Below are 21,126 nucleotides of genomic sequence, written 5' to 3' on the forward strand. Positions count from 1 at the left end.
ATTGGTGTGAACAGGCCTTAAGTGTGTCTACATGTTTACCTGTACTAGAGTAAGATGGGGCGTTTTGCTGTACAGCATTAAGCTCCAGAAGAAGGCGGTCCAGTTCAGACAGGTTGCTGCCCAGGGCAGAAGTCATGGCTGTGGATGAGGAGTCTGAATGCTTCTGCTTGTTAGGAAAACTGGACAAATAGAAATGTGCCAATAAGGGTTTCATTTTCTCATTATAGCAGGACAAAGAAAGTAGGGCTGAGTGATTAAGCGGAATTGCTTCTGTGGTACTGTAACTCACCTGTAAACGTGGTCTTCTTCTGTATGAGAGGCTGGTGGACTGCTGTCCCGAGACAACGTGCTTTTATGAGCAGGGCCCAGAGACTGGATTTCAACAGAAGAAAACCAAAATGCATAAATGTTTATGCAAATCTGACTGAAAATGTAATGCATTGCAATACATTGATTCTAAACGGCTGTATGACAATCCAAAATGGGTTCATTTACCAGTTTATTTTAAAAACAAAAAAATTGTACAGCAGTGGGCTCATGAAAATCCAATTATCTGCATGTGATGTGACCATTAGCCAGAGAATCAGAGAATCATTAATAAATATTTTAGGTCAAAGGGGTTAAAAAAAGGATTGGGAATCCTAAAAGTTGGATAACCAATTAATGCCCAATGTAATAAAATTAATGTCCAATGTAATAAAATGCCCGGGTACTAAATAAAATCAATAGAGAACCACAGATTAACTTCATATTTTACATTGGGCATCAATTGGTTATTCAACTTTTAGGATTCCCAATCCTCTTTTTCCTAAATGTTGGATAACCAATTAATGCCCAATGTAAAATATGGGTACTAAGTAAAATAAACAGAGAACCACAGATAAACTACATATTTTACATTGGGCATTAATTGGTTATCCAACTTTTAGGATTCCCAAACCTCTTTTTCCTAAATGTTGGATAACCAATTAATAATGCCCAATGTAAAATATGGGTACTAAGTAAAATCAATAGAGAATCACAGATAAACTACATATTTACATTGGGCATTAATTGGTAATCCAACTTTTAGGATTCCCAAACCTCTTTTTTCCTAAATGTTGGATAACCAATTAATCCTAAATGTTGGATAACCAATTAATGCCCAATGTAAAAATATGGGTACTAAATAAAATCAATAAAGAACCACAGATTAACTTCATATTTTACATTGGGCATCAATTGGTTATCCAACTTTTAGGATTCCCAATCCTCTTTTTCCTAAATGTTGGATAACCAATTAATGCCCAATGTAAAATATGGGTACTAAGTAAAATAAACAGAGAACCACAGATAAACTACATATTTTACATTGGGCATTAATTGGTTATCCAACTTTTAGGATTCCCAAACCTTTTTTTCTTAAAATGTTGGATAACCAACTAATCCTAAATGTTGAATAACCAACTAATCCTAAATGTTGGATAACCAATTAATGCCCAATGTAAAATATGGGTACTAAGTGGGTACTAAGTAAAATCAATAGAGAACCACAGATAAACTACATATTTGTACCCATAAGCAAGACCAAGACACACTGAGATGCTGTGAATATTATATGTGACTAGCTTATTTTGGAAAGCCCAAAGATAGTTTGTGCTGAACCTGTTGTGAGGAGTGCTGGGAGTCGGGCCGGGGCGAGAGGGACCCGTTCAGGGCCTCAGCGGAGGGGGGAGGGGGCAGGGGAGGAGGAGGGGAGTCATCCTGGAAAAGGTGCCCTCCGGAGGGGTAGGAATAGGGCGTCTCCTCGGGTAGAAACACTGGGCACTTGGAGATATGGGCGGTGGAAGACTCGAGATCCGCAAGCAATGCGTCTGTGCAGAAAGAAGAAACAAATTCTTTATTGTACATTGCCTTCAAGTTACAGGGAAAGAATCAAATCATTTAGTTTTGACTGTCATAATATAAAAGTATGTTTAGCTGGAGTAAAAAAGTTTTAAAGTAAAAAATAAAAACAGTCTTTCAAAAGTTTGAGATTTTTAATGTTTTAGAAAGAAGTATGCGATCAGAAAGAGTAATATTAGGACATATTATTGCAATTTAAATAACTGTTTAATATTTTAATGTTAATTTATTCCTGTGATCAAAGCTGTATTTCCAGCATCATTACTCCAGTCTTCAGTGTCACATGATCCTTCAGAAATCACTCTAATATGATGATTTGATGCTCAAGAAACATTTCTGATTATTATCAATGTTGAAAACAGTTGTGCTGCTTCATATTTTTGTGGAAACTGTGATACTTTTGTAACATTATATATGTCTTTACAGTCAATTTTGATAAATATAATGTGTCCTTGCTTCATAATAAAAGTATTAATTTCTTTAAAAAAAAAAAATAATAATCTTACCAACCCCAAACATTTGAATGGTAGTGTATGTTTGTAAAGACCGATAATATTTTTATAATAATGCAGCTAGACCAAAGATAACAGTCTGAAAGAACAGGGTTAAAAATAAGAGACAGTAGCATGATATGTCTCTCCTTCAGAGAGAGAGAGAGAGCGTCTTCAAACACACAGATATGATGTTTGCTTGTGCAACGCAGTCGTGCATTCCAACCTTTCTAACCATCCTCAGTCATGTTACTAAATCCAGTCCTTCAGCGCAGCTCTACCAGCTGTAGCACCAGCCCAAATCCCTCTCCGCGGTACAGGTTCAGGTTTGGGTAGTCCACTATACATTGTACCCAACAATAGCCCTTAAAGGAGTAGTTCACTTTTAAAAAAACTTTTTTTTCTGATAATTTACTCACCCCCATGTCATCCAAGATGTCCATGTCTTTCTTTCTTCAATCGAAAAGAAATTAAGGTTTTTGATGAAAACATTCCAGGATTTTCTCCATATAATGGACTTCAATGGGGTCCAAACGGTTCAAGGTCCATAAGAGAGTTTCAGTGCTGCTTCAAAGGGCTTTAAATGACACCAGACGATGAATAAGGGTCTTATCAAGCGAAACGATCGCTCATTTAAAAAATAAATAACAAAGTTTAAGTTTTATAAGCACAAATACTCGCCTTGCTCTGTTCTGTGATGCACGTTCGTGACTCTCCTGTCCGAACTCGTTCATCAAAATGAACAATCTTTTTTCGAGTCATGACTCAAAGGGTCTTATAAGACCCTTATTCATCGTCTGGAATCGTTTAAAGCCCTTTGAAGCTGCACTGAAACTCTCATTTGGACCTTGAACCGTTTGGACCCCATTGAAGTCCATTATATGGAGAAAATCCTGGAATGTTTTCATCAAAAACCTTAATTTCTTTTCGACCTAAGAAAGAAAGACATGGACATCTTGGTTCGGAATTGTAAAGCACTGTTTGTGATGACCCTGTCTGTCTGAGCTGTCCTGCCGTACGAGTCGAGCAATGAACCCCGTCTACCCAAACCACACAAAACTAGTCCACTCTGTTACTGATGACCGACAGATGTGTTGATTTTAATGGCAGCAGTGCAGTTTTCAACCATTACACCATTGTGCTCACTTTTGCAATGGCTTTGAATGCAACCAATCCGATCAAACTTAAAATGTGCCTCTTTTTTGAAATAATACTCTAGTCTAGTTAAAATACGTGACTTGAAATCAGAAATTGTTATAACATTTTACAATTACAAAGAAATGCAAGTAGCACATTGAATTAAACATGATGGTTTAATCATGTAAAAAGTCTTGTAAAACACTAATAATCTGTTATTTACAATATTTTTCACAGCAAACTAATAATAGCAGTTATAAATTACTTAAAACATAACTGTATAATCCTATAATTGTCATCACCGCATGATTCTTTTTTAAATCATTTTGCGGTTGGATTTACAGGAACTATAATTATTTTGTTATATACATTTATCAATATAAAATATTTTGGCCATGCCTACTCTAAATCCAGCCTGTCCTTTATATGCATACAACCGCCAACGGGAAGCTTTGGAGAGACAGACGGAGAGACATCTCAGACATGCCGTCTTAAAGCTCCTAATAAAGCTCTTACCTCACTCTTTTCTCATGCATTCATCCAAGCGGACAATAATAGCCATGCAGCCGTCACATACCGTACAGGCAGAGATCTCACACACACACAGAGAGAGAGAGAGAGACACCTGAGCGACTGGAACTCTTCCATGAGCAGACACATCAAAACCAACCTCACAGCAGACGCTATAAAAACGTAATGGTTGAAGATCAACTATGACGACATCGTAATGACACTCAGAGATGAGTGTATGAAACCCTAGAGAGAAGCCGAGCTTCCATTCACAGTCCCTGAAATCTTGATAGTGTTTGATACAGAGACAGTTAGTGTTGACAGTCAAGTCACCTTTATTTATATAGTGCTTTTTACAATACAGATTGTATCAAAGCAGTTTCACAGTCATAACATGAAAATAATACAGCACAATCAATAATATTGTTGAATATTAAATGTCGCCAACTAAGCAAGGCAACAAAGTCATGGGAAACCTGAAAATATCAAAAGATATTATGGAAATTCTCATTTGTTCTCTAAAGCTTTGGCAATTTTATTTATTTTTTGTATATGCATAAATATGCAGGCAAAATATATGTTGCATAACAGTTAATGTGTGTACATTTTGAAATGCTTAAAAGGTCATGCTGATCAACATTTTCTAGTTGCTCGGTTCTAAAAGATTTTAGTGGCTAGAGATGACTCCTTTTGTGATTCATGATTTGATTCATTCAACAGTCTGAACTCTGAATGATTCATCAGCAAATCCATTTGAACTTGAATGGTTTTTACAGCCCATTTCAATCAATCTGAATCTAAATTTAGTTTGAAATGGATTCATTTATTCAAAATTATTTATTAAAAAAATGTTATCCAGAACAAACAACTAGTCATTGAAGCTACATGATTACTCACAATCTCGATTCAAAAACCAATGCGATCTTATTCAACAATGATTCGGCTCAATGATGTCAATTGATCACATCGAACATTACAGTAGTTGTCATGTATAGGTGGCGACAAGTGACTTAAAAATATTTGTCACTGAATCATGCATTCAAAAGAGTTCAAAATCACTGATTCATCCAGTAATGAAACATGTGTGGTCTTTATGACTGGCTCATTGAATCGTTCATTCAAATTAAATAAAAAAAATTTTAAATCGACTTCAGCAAGTAATGTTTTGTCAGAGTTTAGTTGTCCATTCAGAATCGCAATCTCTATTTAAAAAAAAAAAAAAAAAAAAAAAAAAATCATGATTCTTAAATGTATCCAGAATCGTGCAGCTGTAGTCATGCAAAAATCAGTGACATTCACTGGAAAACTGACACAACACATTGAATAAATTTGAACTTTAAACAGAAACCGTCTCTTTCTTGAACTCGCTCTATTTTTAACAGTGAAACGGAGTACCGTCTGCTACTATCCTGGTTACACAAGGGTCAAAGTGTATCATTAATGGTCATTAATGTTGCCTACATGGGCTTATTTAAACGTGTACTCACGGAATTTAGAGAATTCCAGAATGTCTCCCAGTATTCCGTCACACCTGAGTGTGAGCGCATGAGTGTGTGTGTGTGTGTGTGAGAAGAGAGACGGAGAGGTGACAGGGTGGCACACACAGCAGACGGCTTGCGATTAACCCTTTCTTGCTCTGACAACTTTAAACACATACAGTGTTTACAACATCCTGACTATATTCCACATAATTATGGGAATTATGGGAATTATACCTTGAACAAAACATGGAATGAAATAAATGTTTTTCTGGATGATTTTCAAACAAAATAAATAAATAAGCAGAAGTTTTCCTATTAAAACCTGTGTAAGATCAAGAGAAAAATAAGTCGAACTCTTACTTATGCTCTTACTTTAATGGAGACCTTTTCACATCATCATCAAGCAAAATATGTGAGAAAGTCAGCAGATACAGCAAGTGCTCCTTAAATGGCAGTCGGGTGTGTTTTACTCCCAGGAGCCTCTTCCTGGGACACGTCTGCCCGTCTGCTGATGTCAGCAGGACTGCGGTGGGACTAATTCTGGCATCCTAAATTCATCTGAAATATTAGGTGTGGTCAATTAAAAACTGCATGCAAAATGTGCATGTAAAGACCTTTGTACAAAACACACACACAAAAACAGGGAATGTCCATGTTTAACCCCTGCTGTTCAACCGCGTGGCACTGACAGCACACAGCCCGTCTATTTACAGCATGGAGATCAGCGCAAACATACTGAAAATAAACTGAGCGACTCTTCAGGGCCCTAGAGGACCTGCACCTGGTGCTGCGCGCCCACCAGAACCATTACAACCGTCAAGAGCACACACACTGGCAATGCCACACATGCCTAAACCATTGCATTATATGCGGCAGAAGAGATGACTAATGGGCTAATAGCCGTCTAATGCAGTGATGCATGACTGATGGATGGGTCACGGCCAAAAATAAATCACAGGTGCGTTTGATGGGGTCAGGGCCATGAATACATGAATGGGAAAGTGTGTCCAAACTTTTGACTGATACTATACACATGAAGAAAATCGATATCAGGCTTTTTTACTCCCTAATATTGGTATCAGCCCCCCAAAAATCCATATTGGTCAGGCAGGCTCTAAAACAAATACATCTATGTGGTAAAAGATAGTCAAATTACACAGATGTCAACATGGACAGGTTGTGTGACGCGCCCTCGTGCTCTAAAAATATAGGCAAGACTACACAAAGTCAAAGAAAATATTATTAAGATTATAATAAATGCAAGTTGGAATGAATATACATTGTGTTTTATGTTATAATATGCATGCATATTGAAGTGCCCCAATTATTCTTGTCGGGATATTACCTTTCATGTAGTGTGTATTAGAGCTGTTCGTGAATGTAAAGGGTCTGCAAAGTTACAAAGATCAAAGCGCAGATAAACAGAGCGATTCTGTACAGACCAATCAGAGCAGAGTACCAATCACAACTGGGCCGTCTGACCAATCAGAACAGAGTAGACCAATCACAGCTGGGCCCTCTGACCAATCACAACTGGGCCGTCTGACCAATCAGAACAGAGTAGACCAATCACAGCTGGGCCCTCTGACCAATCACAACTGGGCCGTCTGACCAATCAGAACAGAGTAGACCAATCACACCTGGGCCCTCTGACCAATCAGAGCAGAGTACCAATCACAACTGGGCCGTCTGACCAATCAGAGCAGAGTACCAATCACAACTGGGCCGTCTGACCAATCAGAGCAGAGTAGACCAATCACAACTGGGCCGTCTGACCAATCAGAGCAGAGTAGACCAATCACAACTGGGCCGTCTGACCAATCAGAGCAGATTAGAGTAGACCAATCACAACTAGGCCGTCTGACCAATCAGAGCAGAGTAGACCAATCACAACTAGGCCGTCTGACCAATCAGAGCAGAGTAGACCAATCACAACTGGGCCGTCTGACCAATCAGAGCAGAGTAGACCAATCACAACTGGGCCGTCTGATCAATCAGAGAAGAGTAGACCAATCACAACTAGGCTGTCTGACCAATCAGAGCAGATTAGAGTAGACCAATCACGACTGGGCCGTCTGACCAATCAGAGCAGAGTAGACCAATCACAACTAGGCCGTCTGACCAATCAGAGCAGAGTAGACCAATCACAACTAGGCTGTCTGACCAATCAGAGCAGATTAGAGTAGACCAATCACGACTGAGCCGTCTGACCAATCAGAGCAGATTAGAGTAGACCAATCAGAGCAGAGTAGACCAATCACAACTGGGCCGTCTGATCAATCAGAGAAGAGTAGACCAATCACAACTAGGCTGTCTGACCAATCAGAGCAGATTAGAGTAGACCAATCACGACTGGGCCGTCTGACCAATCAGAGCAGAGTAGACCAATCACAACTAGGCTGTCTGACCAATCAGAGCAGATTAGAGTAGACCAATCACGACTGAGCCGTCTGACCAATCAGAGCAGATTAGAGTAGACCAATCAGAGCAGAGTAGACCAATCACAACTAGGCCATCTGATCTATGCGTCTGACCAATCAGAGCAGAGTAGACTTAGCCATCTGACCAATCAGAGCAGAGTAGACTCTCGGAAAGGAGGAGTTGAAAGAGACTGAACTTTTGAACAAACCGTTTTCAGACACTTTAAGAAATTAGGTGATGTGCAATTTAGATTATGTTATATTAAAGTGTTTTTTAACCTTGGAAGCCTATTGTAGGAGACATCCAAAAGAAAATGAGGAACCTAATAGAGGCAATATTGCATCTGTTAAATAACTGTACATTATTTAAGCCTATTCAGTTCAGTTCATGGTAATATCATTGACAGTAGTTGAGACGTGTGTAATTACATTTACAGTAATAGAGTTTGACACATGTGTTTTTAGAGAGTATATTTTTAAAAGCCCACAAAAGTGACCAAAAATGAAACACACTTCGTTGGAACAATAATGTGCACACAGGAACAAAAGGCAGAGAGGTGCGAGTCGAGGCAGGATATCCTGTGCACCACATGGCTATCCTGTTTTGGGTGTTGCCAAATTTGTAAATGTAAAAAGATTTTTTTTTGTAAATGTTTAAAAGGCTATGAGAAATGAAATATTAAATGTTGGTGATTTTGTTAGATTAGTCTCTGTGCGAGACAGCAAACTGCCTTTAAGTGTTATAATGTCACAGTGACCGCAGTTGTGGAGTCGCCAGCAGGCGGCAGTGTTGAGGCAGGGATGTACTGCGGGCCAGGGAGGGTCCGACAACTCACTTAACGGAGAACATAACCTAGTGGTTAGTTAATGTGATTATGCATGCAAACAGTGGTGTGAAACCAAACTTAAACTTAATCCACAGCAGTCCACACTCAGCTGAACTAGTTTTGAAGAAATCCACAGGGTCTAAGCTTAATAAATGTCAAACTACAGACCTTTTATGCAGCAGAATATGAATATGGACATGAAACAAACAAAACGCATTCAAAAGAAATGTATTGCCCCATAGACGAGCAATATTAACACACGATTACAATTTAATTATTGTCTGTGGTATAACAGCTACTCACAATTCTCATACACATCCTTTTATATATATATATATATATGGAAGACACGTTTCTTATTATCATAGTTACATTCTTCTGCATTGCTGAGCATAATCTGATCATATAAAACTAAGAGCTGAGAGAGGTTTATAAAAAGCGATCAATATGAAAGGTTATACAAATGCACATTATTGAACAGAGGCCTGGTGTGACATTGATATCTCCTGAACAGGCAGAGAGTCTCGGTCTTCTCGTTTCTAATCGTATTACTCCTTCATGAGGTTGTTAACCACTTTATCGCTTCATACTCAGAATCTGAGGAGAGAATTCCACACATTCCACCAGAGAGCGGCCACAGAAACACTATAGAGGAGAGAGAGACGGAGGGGGGCGGGGTCGAGAGAGAGAGGGGTATGGAGAGAGAAAAGCAGGGAGAGAGAGAGAGAGATGCAGAGAAAGAGAGAGAGGTAGACTTTTGACTTTTAATAGTCTATTAATTTACAAAAAGAATGAAAAAAAAAAACATTAATTTTTCTATATAAACAAATTTTCCAGAGTTAGATCTGAGTGATCTGGGGTGGATTTGAATTTTGCTTTAAAATCTTTTTCAAACACAGATACACTTAAATATACAATTCCAAGCAGCCATCTTCATTAACATCACAAATGCATTGATTTATTCCCCACTTATATCTAAACATTTCCATGTCTCTGACCAATTTATAGAAAGTAAATTCAATTTTAATGCGAGATTTTAGTAAACCTAAATCATCAGTTGATGCATCACCAATCAACAGCTTTTTCCGTGACAACCATATGGCCAGTTTTGCTTGCCTAAATAAAAAAAAATTATGAAAACATGAACTTGCTTTCTATTACTTCTATATTTTGGCCCATAAATGATGTAGAGAGAGAGAGAGGCATGGAGCGTGTGGGCTGAACTGTGACATGGCAGAGGAATGTGGTGCAAACGGCCTCACAATGGCTGGAGTTCATTTCACTGTTGCGATCCCACCCATTATCACCCACCTATATTTAAAAACACCAGAAACCATGAAAGCACTACATTCCAGAAAACCAGCCCTAATGATTAAACAGCAACAGGACTCCCACTAAACTCCTTCACACACAGCATCATGAGTGTGTGTAAGACGCTGGTCACAAATGCACTAGCAAACAATACAATAAAACAAAACATTTTATGAAATTCAATTTAAAATGTCTAACGATGCTTTCGGGAAAGAGGGGAGAATATGGGGGAAATAATGTGTTTTTTGAACAATCAAGCAAGAAAACCTTGTTATAGAAATTTTAACATTCAAAGATTAATTATGTTAACTAACCATAAAGTACTGATTTTATATTTCTAACATGTGATAAAACCTATCATGCTTTTACTTCTTTGTCTCAAGGTGACTAAACTTTCTAATCTAGATCTAACAATAAAAAAAGGTAAATCTTAGTTCCTTCTATTTAGGATGTAGCCATGAGACGAACTTTCAATATGAACTAACCATCTAACAACTTTTTGACTTAATGTAACCTTGTCCAATATAACTTTGACGATGAACTGAACGTTCTGTTCTTTTACTATATTAGGACGTGATTAACTGAAATGTTAACCCCTTACAAACTGTTTTTTTTTTGTTTGTTTTTTTGAGGATATAGGATATTTTGCTGACGTCACTAACGAAGGATGATGAGGGGATGGGGCTTGCTTTAAACAGTGTAACCAATCATATTGATAGAGTGTGACATTAACAGTCATAATGAAATAATTAGTCATGATGATTCTTTTTTTAATGTGTCTGGCTTTATCATATAAAACATGTGTACTTCTTCTTTTAAGCTGAGATTCTCTGAGAATTGCTCAACAACTCCCAGCTGAAATAAAGAGCATCTGAAGGACATTTGCTGAAGTCTGTCTGTCATTTAAGCTGCGCAGAAAGAACAAGTAAGTTAGAATTATTAGTACCTGGCAGGACGTCGACTGTAGACGCGCTAGGGTTATAGGATTAGTACCCGGTAGGTCGTCGACTGTAGACGCGCTGAGGTAAAAGTATAAGACTTGGCCAACTAGAGTGAGCATTATTGTAGAGTAGTCAGGTTCAGGGAAGAAAATCCACCACAACCTGTTCTAGGAAAAAGAAGACCGAAAAAACTATATGAAGAGTTCAGATGCAAAAGCCTCTAAATGCCATTTGAAATTTTCTTCTTTAATGATGATTTTTATCAAACTTGTATATTTAAGTTCAGTAATTTCACTTAAATAACAATTAATAGGTAATTATCATTGCCATTTAAGTGAAATCACACTGTTAGACCTTACCAGGTTTTTTACAGTAAAATACTGGCAACACTGTTGCCAGTAATTTACTGTAAAAATGCACTAAAACTCAAGTTAACTAAAAAATACAACTTATTAGTTTGAGTGCATTTTTACAACACTGTTGCCAGTAATTTACTGTGAAAATGCACTAAAACTCAAGTTAACTAAAAAATACAACTTATTAGCTTGAGTGCATTTTTACAACACTGTTGCCAGTAATTTACTGTACAAATGCACTAAAACTCAAGTTAACTAAAAAATACAACTTATTAGTTTGAGTGCATTTTTACAACACTGTTGCCAGTAATTTACTGTGAAAATGCACTAAAACTCAAGTTAACTAAAAAATACAACTTATTAGTTTGAGTGCATTTTTACAACACTGTTGCCAGTAATTTACTGTGAAAATGCACTAAAACTCAAGTTAACTAAAAAATACAACTTATTAGTTTGAGTGCATTTTTACAACACTGTTGCCAGTAATTTACTGTACAAATGCACTAAAACTCAAGTAAACTAAAAAATACAACTTATTAGTTTGAGTGCATTTTTACAACACTGTTGCCAGTAATTTACTGTAAAAATGCACTAAAACTCAAGTTAACTAAAAAATACAACTTATTAGTTTGAGTGCATTTTTACAACACTGTTGCCAGTAATTTACTGTAAAAATGCACTAAAACTCAAGTTAACTAAAAAATACAACTTATTAGTTTGAGTGCATTTTTACAACACTGTTGCCAGTAATTTACTGTGAAAATGCACTAAAACTCAAGTTAACTAAAAAATACAACTTATTAGTTTGAGTGCATTTTTACAACACTGTTGCCAGTAATTTACTGTGAAAATGCACTAAAACTCAAGTTAACTAAAAAATACAACTTATTAGTTTGAGTGCATTTTTACAACACTGTTGCCAGTAATTTACTGTAAAAATGCACTAAAACTCAAGTTAACTAAAAAAATACAACTTATTAGTTTGAGTGCATTTTTACAACACTGTTGCCAGTAATTTACTGTAAAAATGCACTAAAACTCAAGTTAACTAAAAAATACAACTTATTAGTTTGAGTGCATTTTTACAACACTGTTGCCAGTAATTTACTGTGAAAATGCACTAAAACTCAAGTTAACTAAAAATACAACTTATTAGTTTGAGTGCATTTACAACACTGTTGCCAGTAATTTACTGTGAAAATGCACTAAAACTCAAGTTAACTAAAAAATACAACTTATTAGTTTGAGTGCATTTTTACAACACTGTTGCCAGTAATTTACTATAAAAATGCACTAAAACTCAAGTTAACTAAAAAATACAACTTATTAGTTTGAGTGCATTTTTACAACACTGTTGCCAGTAATTTACTGTAAAAATGCACTAAAACTCAAGTTAACTAAAAAAATACAACTTATTAGTTTGAGTGCATTTTTACAACACTGTTGCCAGTAATTTACTGTAAAAATGCACTAAAACTCAAGTTAACTAAAAAATACAACTTATTAGTTTGAGTGCATTTTTACAACACTGTTGCCAGTAATTTACTGTAAAAATGCACTAAAACTCAAGTTAACTAAAAATACAACTTATTAGTTTGAGTGCATTTTTACAACACTGTTGCCAGTAATTTACTGTGAAAATGCACTAAAACTCAAGTTAACTAAAAAATACAACTTATTAGTTTGAGTGCATTTTTACAACACTGTTGCCAGTAATTTACTGTAAAAATGCACTAAAACTCAAGTTAACTAAAAAAATACAACTTATTAGTTTGAGTGCATTTTTACAACACTGTTGCCAGTAATTTACTGTGAAAATGCACTAAAACTCAAGTTAACTAAAAAATACAACTTATTAGTTTGAGTGCATTTTTACAACACTGTTGCCAGTAATTTACTGTAAAAATGCACTAAAACTCAAGTTAACAAAAAAATACAACTTATTAGTTTTAGTGCATTTTTACAGTAAATTACTGCCAACAGTGTTGCCAGTATTTTACTGTAAAAAACCTGGTAGGATCTAACAGTGCACTGAACTTAAATATACAAGTGTGATAAAAATGATCATTCTAGAAGAAAATTTTAGAGGCTTTTGCATCTGAACTCATATATAGACTAGAGCCAGACCGATATATCGCCAGACCGATATTATCGGCCGATATTAGGCGTTTTCCAAACTACCGGTATCGGCAGTTATAATGGCCGATAAATGAATATTTCAAAAAATAAAATAAAAACGGATGAAACATGCTTGAACCATGTCATGAGTGTTGGAGTTGTATAGTTTGTCCACCAGAGGGCACTCTACACAGTTCCTGTCGGCAACACTCGTTGAGTTGGTCACGATACATACATTGCTTGAATAACAATTAAAAGAACATCCCCATCAGTTCTCTTAACTCAAATAAGCATGACAGAATTTGTGACTATCATGTCCAGTTTCAAATAAATAAATAAAATATCGGCCGATATATCGGAATATCGGATTTTAAAACCCAAAAATATTTGTATCGTATCGGCCGGGCTCTAATATAGACCTTTTTTTAAATGCTTGATAGGTCACATTTAGGTCCTGGTCAGTGTAACCACCAGTGGACGTTCTCCTGCAGGTCAGAAGAGGCCAAACTCTGCCTGTTTATGACTGGAGACCAGAGGCCAAAGCTGGCGACCTCACCAAAGGAAACTCTATACCTTCTAACCAAACTTACTCTGATATTTATAACAGAGAGGCAAGAGGGGGTGAGCGAGGGGGCCAACAGGATGACTGCAGCACAGGTCACAAAAGAAACAACAGAGAAAGAAAAGACAGCCAGGAGCAACAAGAGAAGAAACGAGACCAACGGATGGGGGTCGTGGAAGTCTGAGGAGGAGCGAGAGCATGAAATGCGTTAAAGGAGAGGATTGACAGATATTTTCGAGAGAAATCTCAAGTGCCCGACCCCACCCCTGTGGAAAGTTGACACTTGGCACCCAAAATAAAAGCTCTTCCCAACGGGACTTCAAGCCAAGCAGACGGGGGTCCCTTGTCTATTCCTGACACCTACGCAAACAGTGAAGCGAGAACATCCAACCGACTCGTAACAGCTCAAATCTGATTGGATGGTTATTTAGATAAACCAGGTTGTTAAACCAGGAAAAGAGACCACAAACACCCCACAAAAACCAGTAATAGAGAATAATCAGAGATTACGTGAGTGCCGTGATCACTCATTCGCAAATTAATTTGGATTAAACGATCTCACTTAATAAATACAACTAAAATAACATTTAACTGATTTTATCATTCTGATTAGCTAATTAAAAATGACTTCTAGTGGCCGTTCACACATAGCGTTGCTTTTCATTGTTTTTCTACATTAAAGGGATAGTTCACCCAAATTTACTCTCCCTCATGTTTTTCAACCCAGTAAGACCTTCATTCATCTTTGGAATACAAATTAAGATATTTTTGATTAAATCTGAGAGCTGGATCACTCCTGCATACCAGTCCATAGGCTTCTTGAGGGATTGAAACTTGCCGGCCTCAAAAAGTTATTAAAGACATCGTTAAAATAGCCCGAGTGACTACGAAATTAGTTGATTTCCAGTACAAGAAATATTCTTAAATAAAGAAATTTACTTGAGAAGGGAAATTACGTAAGATTTTAAGTCTTCAAAAAATCATCATTAAGCGAGTTCATGTCAATTGGGTCAGAAAAAATAAACTAAATCGCAAGTGAAAACAAGTGATATTATTTTCTTGTTTTAAGAAATAAACATTTTTTATCAATTCTTCAATGAGGTCATTTTGCTTCTCAAGTAAACACATCTTGATTTACGAATGTTTAGATATTTGTACTGGAAAACACTAAATAATATACTTTTTTTAAAGTAAGTACTCTTTTAATCTGCGCATTTTTATGTATTCGCATCTGCAAACATGTGCAGGATATGTTGGACTTTGCATTGCTTTTGGATGGATGTTAACAATTGCATTCTTTCTGCAATCTAAAAAAAGTATTATAATTAACCCTAAAACCGTATTCTGGACAAATGTGGGCAAAATAGTTTTGATTTATTTAAAAAAAAAAAAAAAATACTTCCCTTGATCTGAGCGGTATAAAGACTTGGCTACTTTTCCTAAGTTTGCCTCCTGAACACACACAATTTGTTTTTACTCAATTCTACAATGTTAAGTGGGTGAAAAAAAAAACTCCTTAATCTTGTATTTGGGTCAAAAATGGGCACCCATAGAAATGAAAGGGGAAAAACTGTAATTTAGAGCATTCTGATCTGAAATAAGCCAAAATAAGACAGCAAAGTCACTTCATCTTCAGTTTTAGCTCTAAGAACTTATTGGAATGATATTTTAATGTAGTTTAACCCTTGTGCTGCATTAGATTTTTAACACCGTTGAGTGCATTAAGGACCAAAAATGGCCACATATTAAACATTGCCTAAAATATTATATATTATTATTATTTTCCACTTTTACCAAGTTAAATCTTTTAACCAGCATCAGTCCTCATCATAACTACCAAAAATGTATTCAATTTCAGGATTTTAACCCTTTAATTACCAGTTTTGTTTGCGAAACCATCGATTTGTATAAGAGGAAAAAACACAAAAATTCAATTATTTTCAATAAACTAAATGCAAAGAGAAAACTTTAGATTTGGATTATCACAGTCCCACTTTGCAAAAAATCCCACTTAGCGCGTTAGAGACCAAAAATGGCCACCTATTAAACATTGCCTATTGCCTAAAATAAGGTGCATTTCCAAATATGTAGTGACGTCATCTGGTGGAATACACTATATAATGCAAATATAATGCTTTTGCTTCAAAATGAAAGGATGTTTGTGCAAAAATCAGGTTTCATGTATTACTGACAGCCTCAGATTTAAACAACGTTTTAATGGGTTTCAATGGGCCATTTTTGGTCTTTATGGTGCTGAGTGTTACTATTTGATCTACACAGTGTGTGTTATACATATTTTGCAAAATGGGATCACATTTTTTACATGTATCCAAAAAGTCACAATTTTGCCAAATTTCATACCATTTGCATTAAAACAGCCAAAATGGTCAAAGAAATTAAACTGCAAAAGACCAAAAATGTCCCTAATGCAGCATAAGGGTTAAAAAATAAAACATAAAAATAAGCATAATTTACATGGAAAATATGGTACTTTTGAAGTAAATAAATTCAAAAATACCCCCAAAATAAAAAAAACATAAATGGATAGACAAAACTTATCGAAGACAGTGACATAACATTTATAATAAATAAAAATTAGGAGTCCTCTGTGCCCACATTTGTCCACAATTACAGGATTAAAGGCTATAATATGAATACGGTTTGAGGGCTACAAGCTAATCAAAATATATTTCTATTGATTCTATTGACTGAATATTGATTCGGTCGACCACGCACGATGGACGAATAAACATCTGCACATTTCTGTGGATCTCACACACAACTTTGATGAGCGTTACGTGGAACATTTTCCACAGCAGCGTTTACAGGGAGTATCTCCCAAATCCACTCATGAGGGAAGAGTTCTGCTGTAACGACGAGCTCTGGAGCATCCAAGGCCATCAGGAAAACAATCACCGCTGTGTCTCAGGCCGGACGCCCTGCCAAGCAGGGAGAGGGGGAGCGGGGCATCGAGAAAAGAGGTCGAAGGAAATAGAGAAAGAAAAGGCCATGCAGAGCGTTTTCATCTGAATCACCTCATAACAGCAGGAAAACACATGGCAAAGTCTGGCTTTGATCGCCCCTCAGCACACGCCATGATCGTAAGTGAGAACAGATAGGCCAATACTCTGGAAATGACAGGATTATGAGTCAAAAGACTCTCCACCGATAAAAGCATGCTAACTTTATTAAGTTAAACATCAAGGTTTCTACGTGCCTTGTTTAATGGCACACATAAAAAGCCCTTGTTTCAGACTGAATGCACTTATGAGCAATCTAAGATTAAATTCCCTAAAAATGCGTTTGATGATGAGGACTGAAACTAATGGATATGAGAGAGGAAAAACTGAAAATAGTTTTCGAATAACATGACGCTGTAAGTCTGGCATCACTGACCTCAAGCCTGACGCAATGAATGTTCGCGCTTCTCACACACGGCGCCAGATGACTTCAGAAAACTTGGCATAGAAATCAAATTGGGAACTTTTATGGGTTGTAATGTGGGCCTGCACGATTTGGGGGAAAACATTTTATTGTGGTTTTTCAAAAAAAAAAAAAAAAAAACGATTAATAGAAAACGTGATTTAAAATCAAAATTGACAAAATTGTATTATATATGAATACGGCTAAAATAATAATAATAATTTTTAGCATTATTATTACTAAATTATTAAATAATGATTACAAAATAATTTTATTATACATAAAACTGTAAAATATTATCATTTATAACCATCTTAATTTCTTTATTTTCAATCATTAAACCATTAAACTTAAACCACGAATCTTTTCGCGAGAGTCAATTCGTTCGTTGAATGAACCAAATGACACGAAAAAAGATTTGTTCATTTTGATGTACGAGTTCGAACAGGAGTCACGAACGCGCATCACAGAACAGAGCAAGGCGACCATTTGTGCTTATAAAACTTAAACTGTTATTTATTTTAAATGAGCGATCGTTTCGCTTGATTAGACCCTTATTCATCGTCTGAAATCGTTTAAAGCCCTTTGAAGCTGCACTGAAACTGTCTGGGAACCGTTTGGTTCCCATTGAAGTCCATTATATGGAGAAAAATCCTGGAATGTTTTCATCAAAAACCTTAATTTCTTTTCGACTGAAGAAAGAAAGACGTGGACATCTTGGATGACATGGGGGTGAGTAAATTATCAGCAAAAGTTTTTTTAAAAGTGAACTACTCCTTTAAGTGTTCTTTTGTCCATATAATGTTGTTTGGACCACAACATTCTTTAAAAAAAAATCGCCTTTTTGGTCCTAAGAAGAAAGGAAGCCATACAGGTTTTTGAACAAGTAAATGATGACAGAAAGTTATTTTTCAGGTGGGCTGTGCCTTTAAAGGATATGCTAGCACTGTTCTGACTCATCTCAGAGACGCTGTGTGTTTCTGGAGTGGGTTTAAAGTGTGGCCAAAGAGCTCAACACAAAGCCACTTCCTTTCACCACTGTTTCCTGAGGAAGTGAGGCGGACCCTGAAGCCTTGGTCTGAGGGCAGGTTGGGCCATGGAACAGTGTGTGTGTGTGTGTTGCGAAAGGGAACTGATTTAGTCTGAGTTACTGCCATGAGACTTTTCTAATCGTCCCTTTTCCCCACACCGTGTCCTAACCACCAGCACAAGGTGAAAATATTACAGTGACAAGCACTTTTTCTATGCATACAGAGAGTGAAAGTGTTATGTGATCAATCAACAAAACGTCAGCCATTGATGCGAGGATGGATGAGTTCTGTGTTTGCATGATCACAATGCTTCTGAATCCATTTCAACTGAAAATGACATATACCATTCAAAAGTTTGGGGTGAGTCTGATTATTCATAAAGCTATTAATACTTTTCAGAAAGAATGCATCAAAAGTGATTTGTTACAAATATTATATTTCTGTTCTATTCATCAAAGAATCCTGGAAAAAGGGTATGATTAAAACTAAAATTGAATGATTATTGAAGGATCATGTGACGCTGAAAGTTCAACTTTGATCACAGGAATAAATTACATTTCAAAATACAAAAATAAAAGGATCACTGTTTGGATTTAACCCCTTAACTGTCACCCCCCCCCCCCCTTTTTTTGATAATGGGGGTTAAATGCTCTATTCACACTTAAATGGTTGTAATTCAAGAATGCCTTGGAATATATACCCAAGTTTGGTCTTGTTTTAAAGAAAACACTCAGCAGAATATTGCTGAAGTGAAAACACTTCAAAAAATGAAAGTATGAAAAAGTTATGGAAGTTTTAATTCACAGTAAATCAAATATACTGTACTATATATTTTTTATTTTATATAAAATATATATTTTACAAAATATTTTTACTCTAAAATTACTATAAAATCAAAGCCATAAATCTAACCAAGTTATGTTCCAAATTTGAAGTTGATATCACAAAAATTGAAGTTCCCATGAGATTTTGTTTAGGCGTAGTACCAAAAATAGCCACCGGGTGCCATTGAATTCCATTGAATTTAGTTGTGTACATTCTGCCTTAACAAAAGTTGGAACCTTGAGACTCAGACCTGTCTGACAATATGTGTTTTGTCAAGATTAGAAAAGGTTTTGATCATAAATTATGAAATATAAGGATGCCCAAAGGGGGAGGAGCCTCATAAAATAAGTACCGTTTCTATGGTAACGCAACATTCAATTATAAAATGTTTTTTACAGGATGAATTCTGAGTTTATAAGCTTTCAAATGATACCTAATTTATGATAACTACTAAAATATGTGATATAATAAAAAAAGGCGATAAAAAATATTATTATATTTTAGAGGATAATATATACATATATATTATAATTTTTAGAGGATAATGTTATACTATACTTTTTATTTTTTATTTAAAAATACTAGATTATATGTTTTATTATGAACTTTTAGCATAAAAACAGAAGTTTCAATGATTAAAAGTGGGTGCATCAACTTTTTGTGACAAAGGTCAGACCTCCTGTTATGATGCAGATTTTTTTAGGTGCACTCTTGTCATAAATTCATTAATTACTCTTCCTACATAATTTTTAACACAAAACAGGGGTCGAATATTTAATTAGAAGTCTTAGACCTTTCCAAAAATATATAATTTGTCATAATTAGATTAGGATTTAATAGAAATATAGTGAAGTAAAGTTAGGCGTCCCGGTACTGGGTCGGTGACAGTTAAGGGGTTAAATAGGCAAATGCTTAAGAATCTATTTCTTAGATCTAATTGTGTGAAGCACATCATGGTCATATTGCAGGATGATAATGTTAAGATTCATCAGGCTCAGATTGTGAGGAGCATGAAGAATCATTTCCACAGATGAATCGGTGAGAGTGTGTGAGACTGATGTTCATCTACATCTTGATGTAAATTAATGTCGTGATGTTATTTCCATCTAGATGTGCATGAGTGTTTGATCAAGGTCTGGACCTGGTGGAATACACTCTTAGAAGAAAAGGTTCTATTTAGAACCAGAAATGGTTCCATCCCCCGCTTCATATATGGAACTCCAAAATGGTTCTATAGAACCATTTTTTTTTGGTGAAAGGTTCTATTGGCCAAGTATGGAACCCCAGGGTTCTATATAGAACCCAGAGGAACCCTTTTTTAAGAGTTTATAGAACCTTTTAGGGGTTCCAAATACGTAGCACTGATAGAACCTTTAAAGGTTCTATATAGAACCTTTTCTTCTAAGAGTGTATGGTCATTAAGTGTTTCTTTCTAGTTCCTACATGTGTGTTTAAGAAATGAAATGACATGCTAGAAACATAATAATCACTGCAATAATGATCCAATCACAGACTCTTAAGCTTTTGCATATTTAAATCTAAACCGTGCCTTTTTTTTTTAAAATTGGGTCGGAAAATGCATATTACACTTATTTTGAATTGTAATAATATTTCACAATATCACTGTTTTACTGTATTATTTTATATGTTATTTAAATAAACCACAGACGAGCGTTTCCTCGTCCGATGGAAATGATCAAGCGTTTACTTCACAAAAGTGGTTGAGTGGGCCAAAGCCAAATTCTTTAAATAAATGAACAGACAAATCATCATTGTTCTGAGATTCTCCACAAACGACTACCTTAACGA

The 21,126-nt window shown here is 36.0% G+C and overlaps 1 protein-coding gene across 1 annotated transcript in view; it reads right to left on the minus strand.

Moving 5' to 3' along the window:
• The window catches only part of pxnb (paxillin b), a 33,066-nt gene that overhangs the window by 9,575 nt on the left and 2,365 nt on the right, over positions 1–21,126 (minus strand). Inside the window, 3 exon segments of the mRNA XM_039686800.2 lie at positions 40–179; positions 290–372; positions 1,645–1,853. Coding sequence (XP_039542734.2) covers positions 40–179; positions 290–372; positions 1,645–1,853 — 432 coding nt within the window.

Source organism: Pimephales promelas, chromosome 14 (assembly GCF_988280905.1).
Source record: "Pimephales promelas chromosome 14, fPimPro1.hap1.1, whole genome shotgun sequence".
NCBI lineage: Eukaryota > Metazoa > Chordata > Actinopteri > Cypriniformes > Leuciscidae > Pimephales > Pimephales promelas.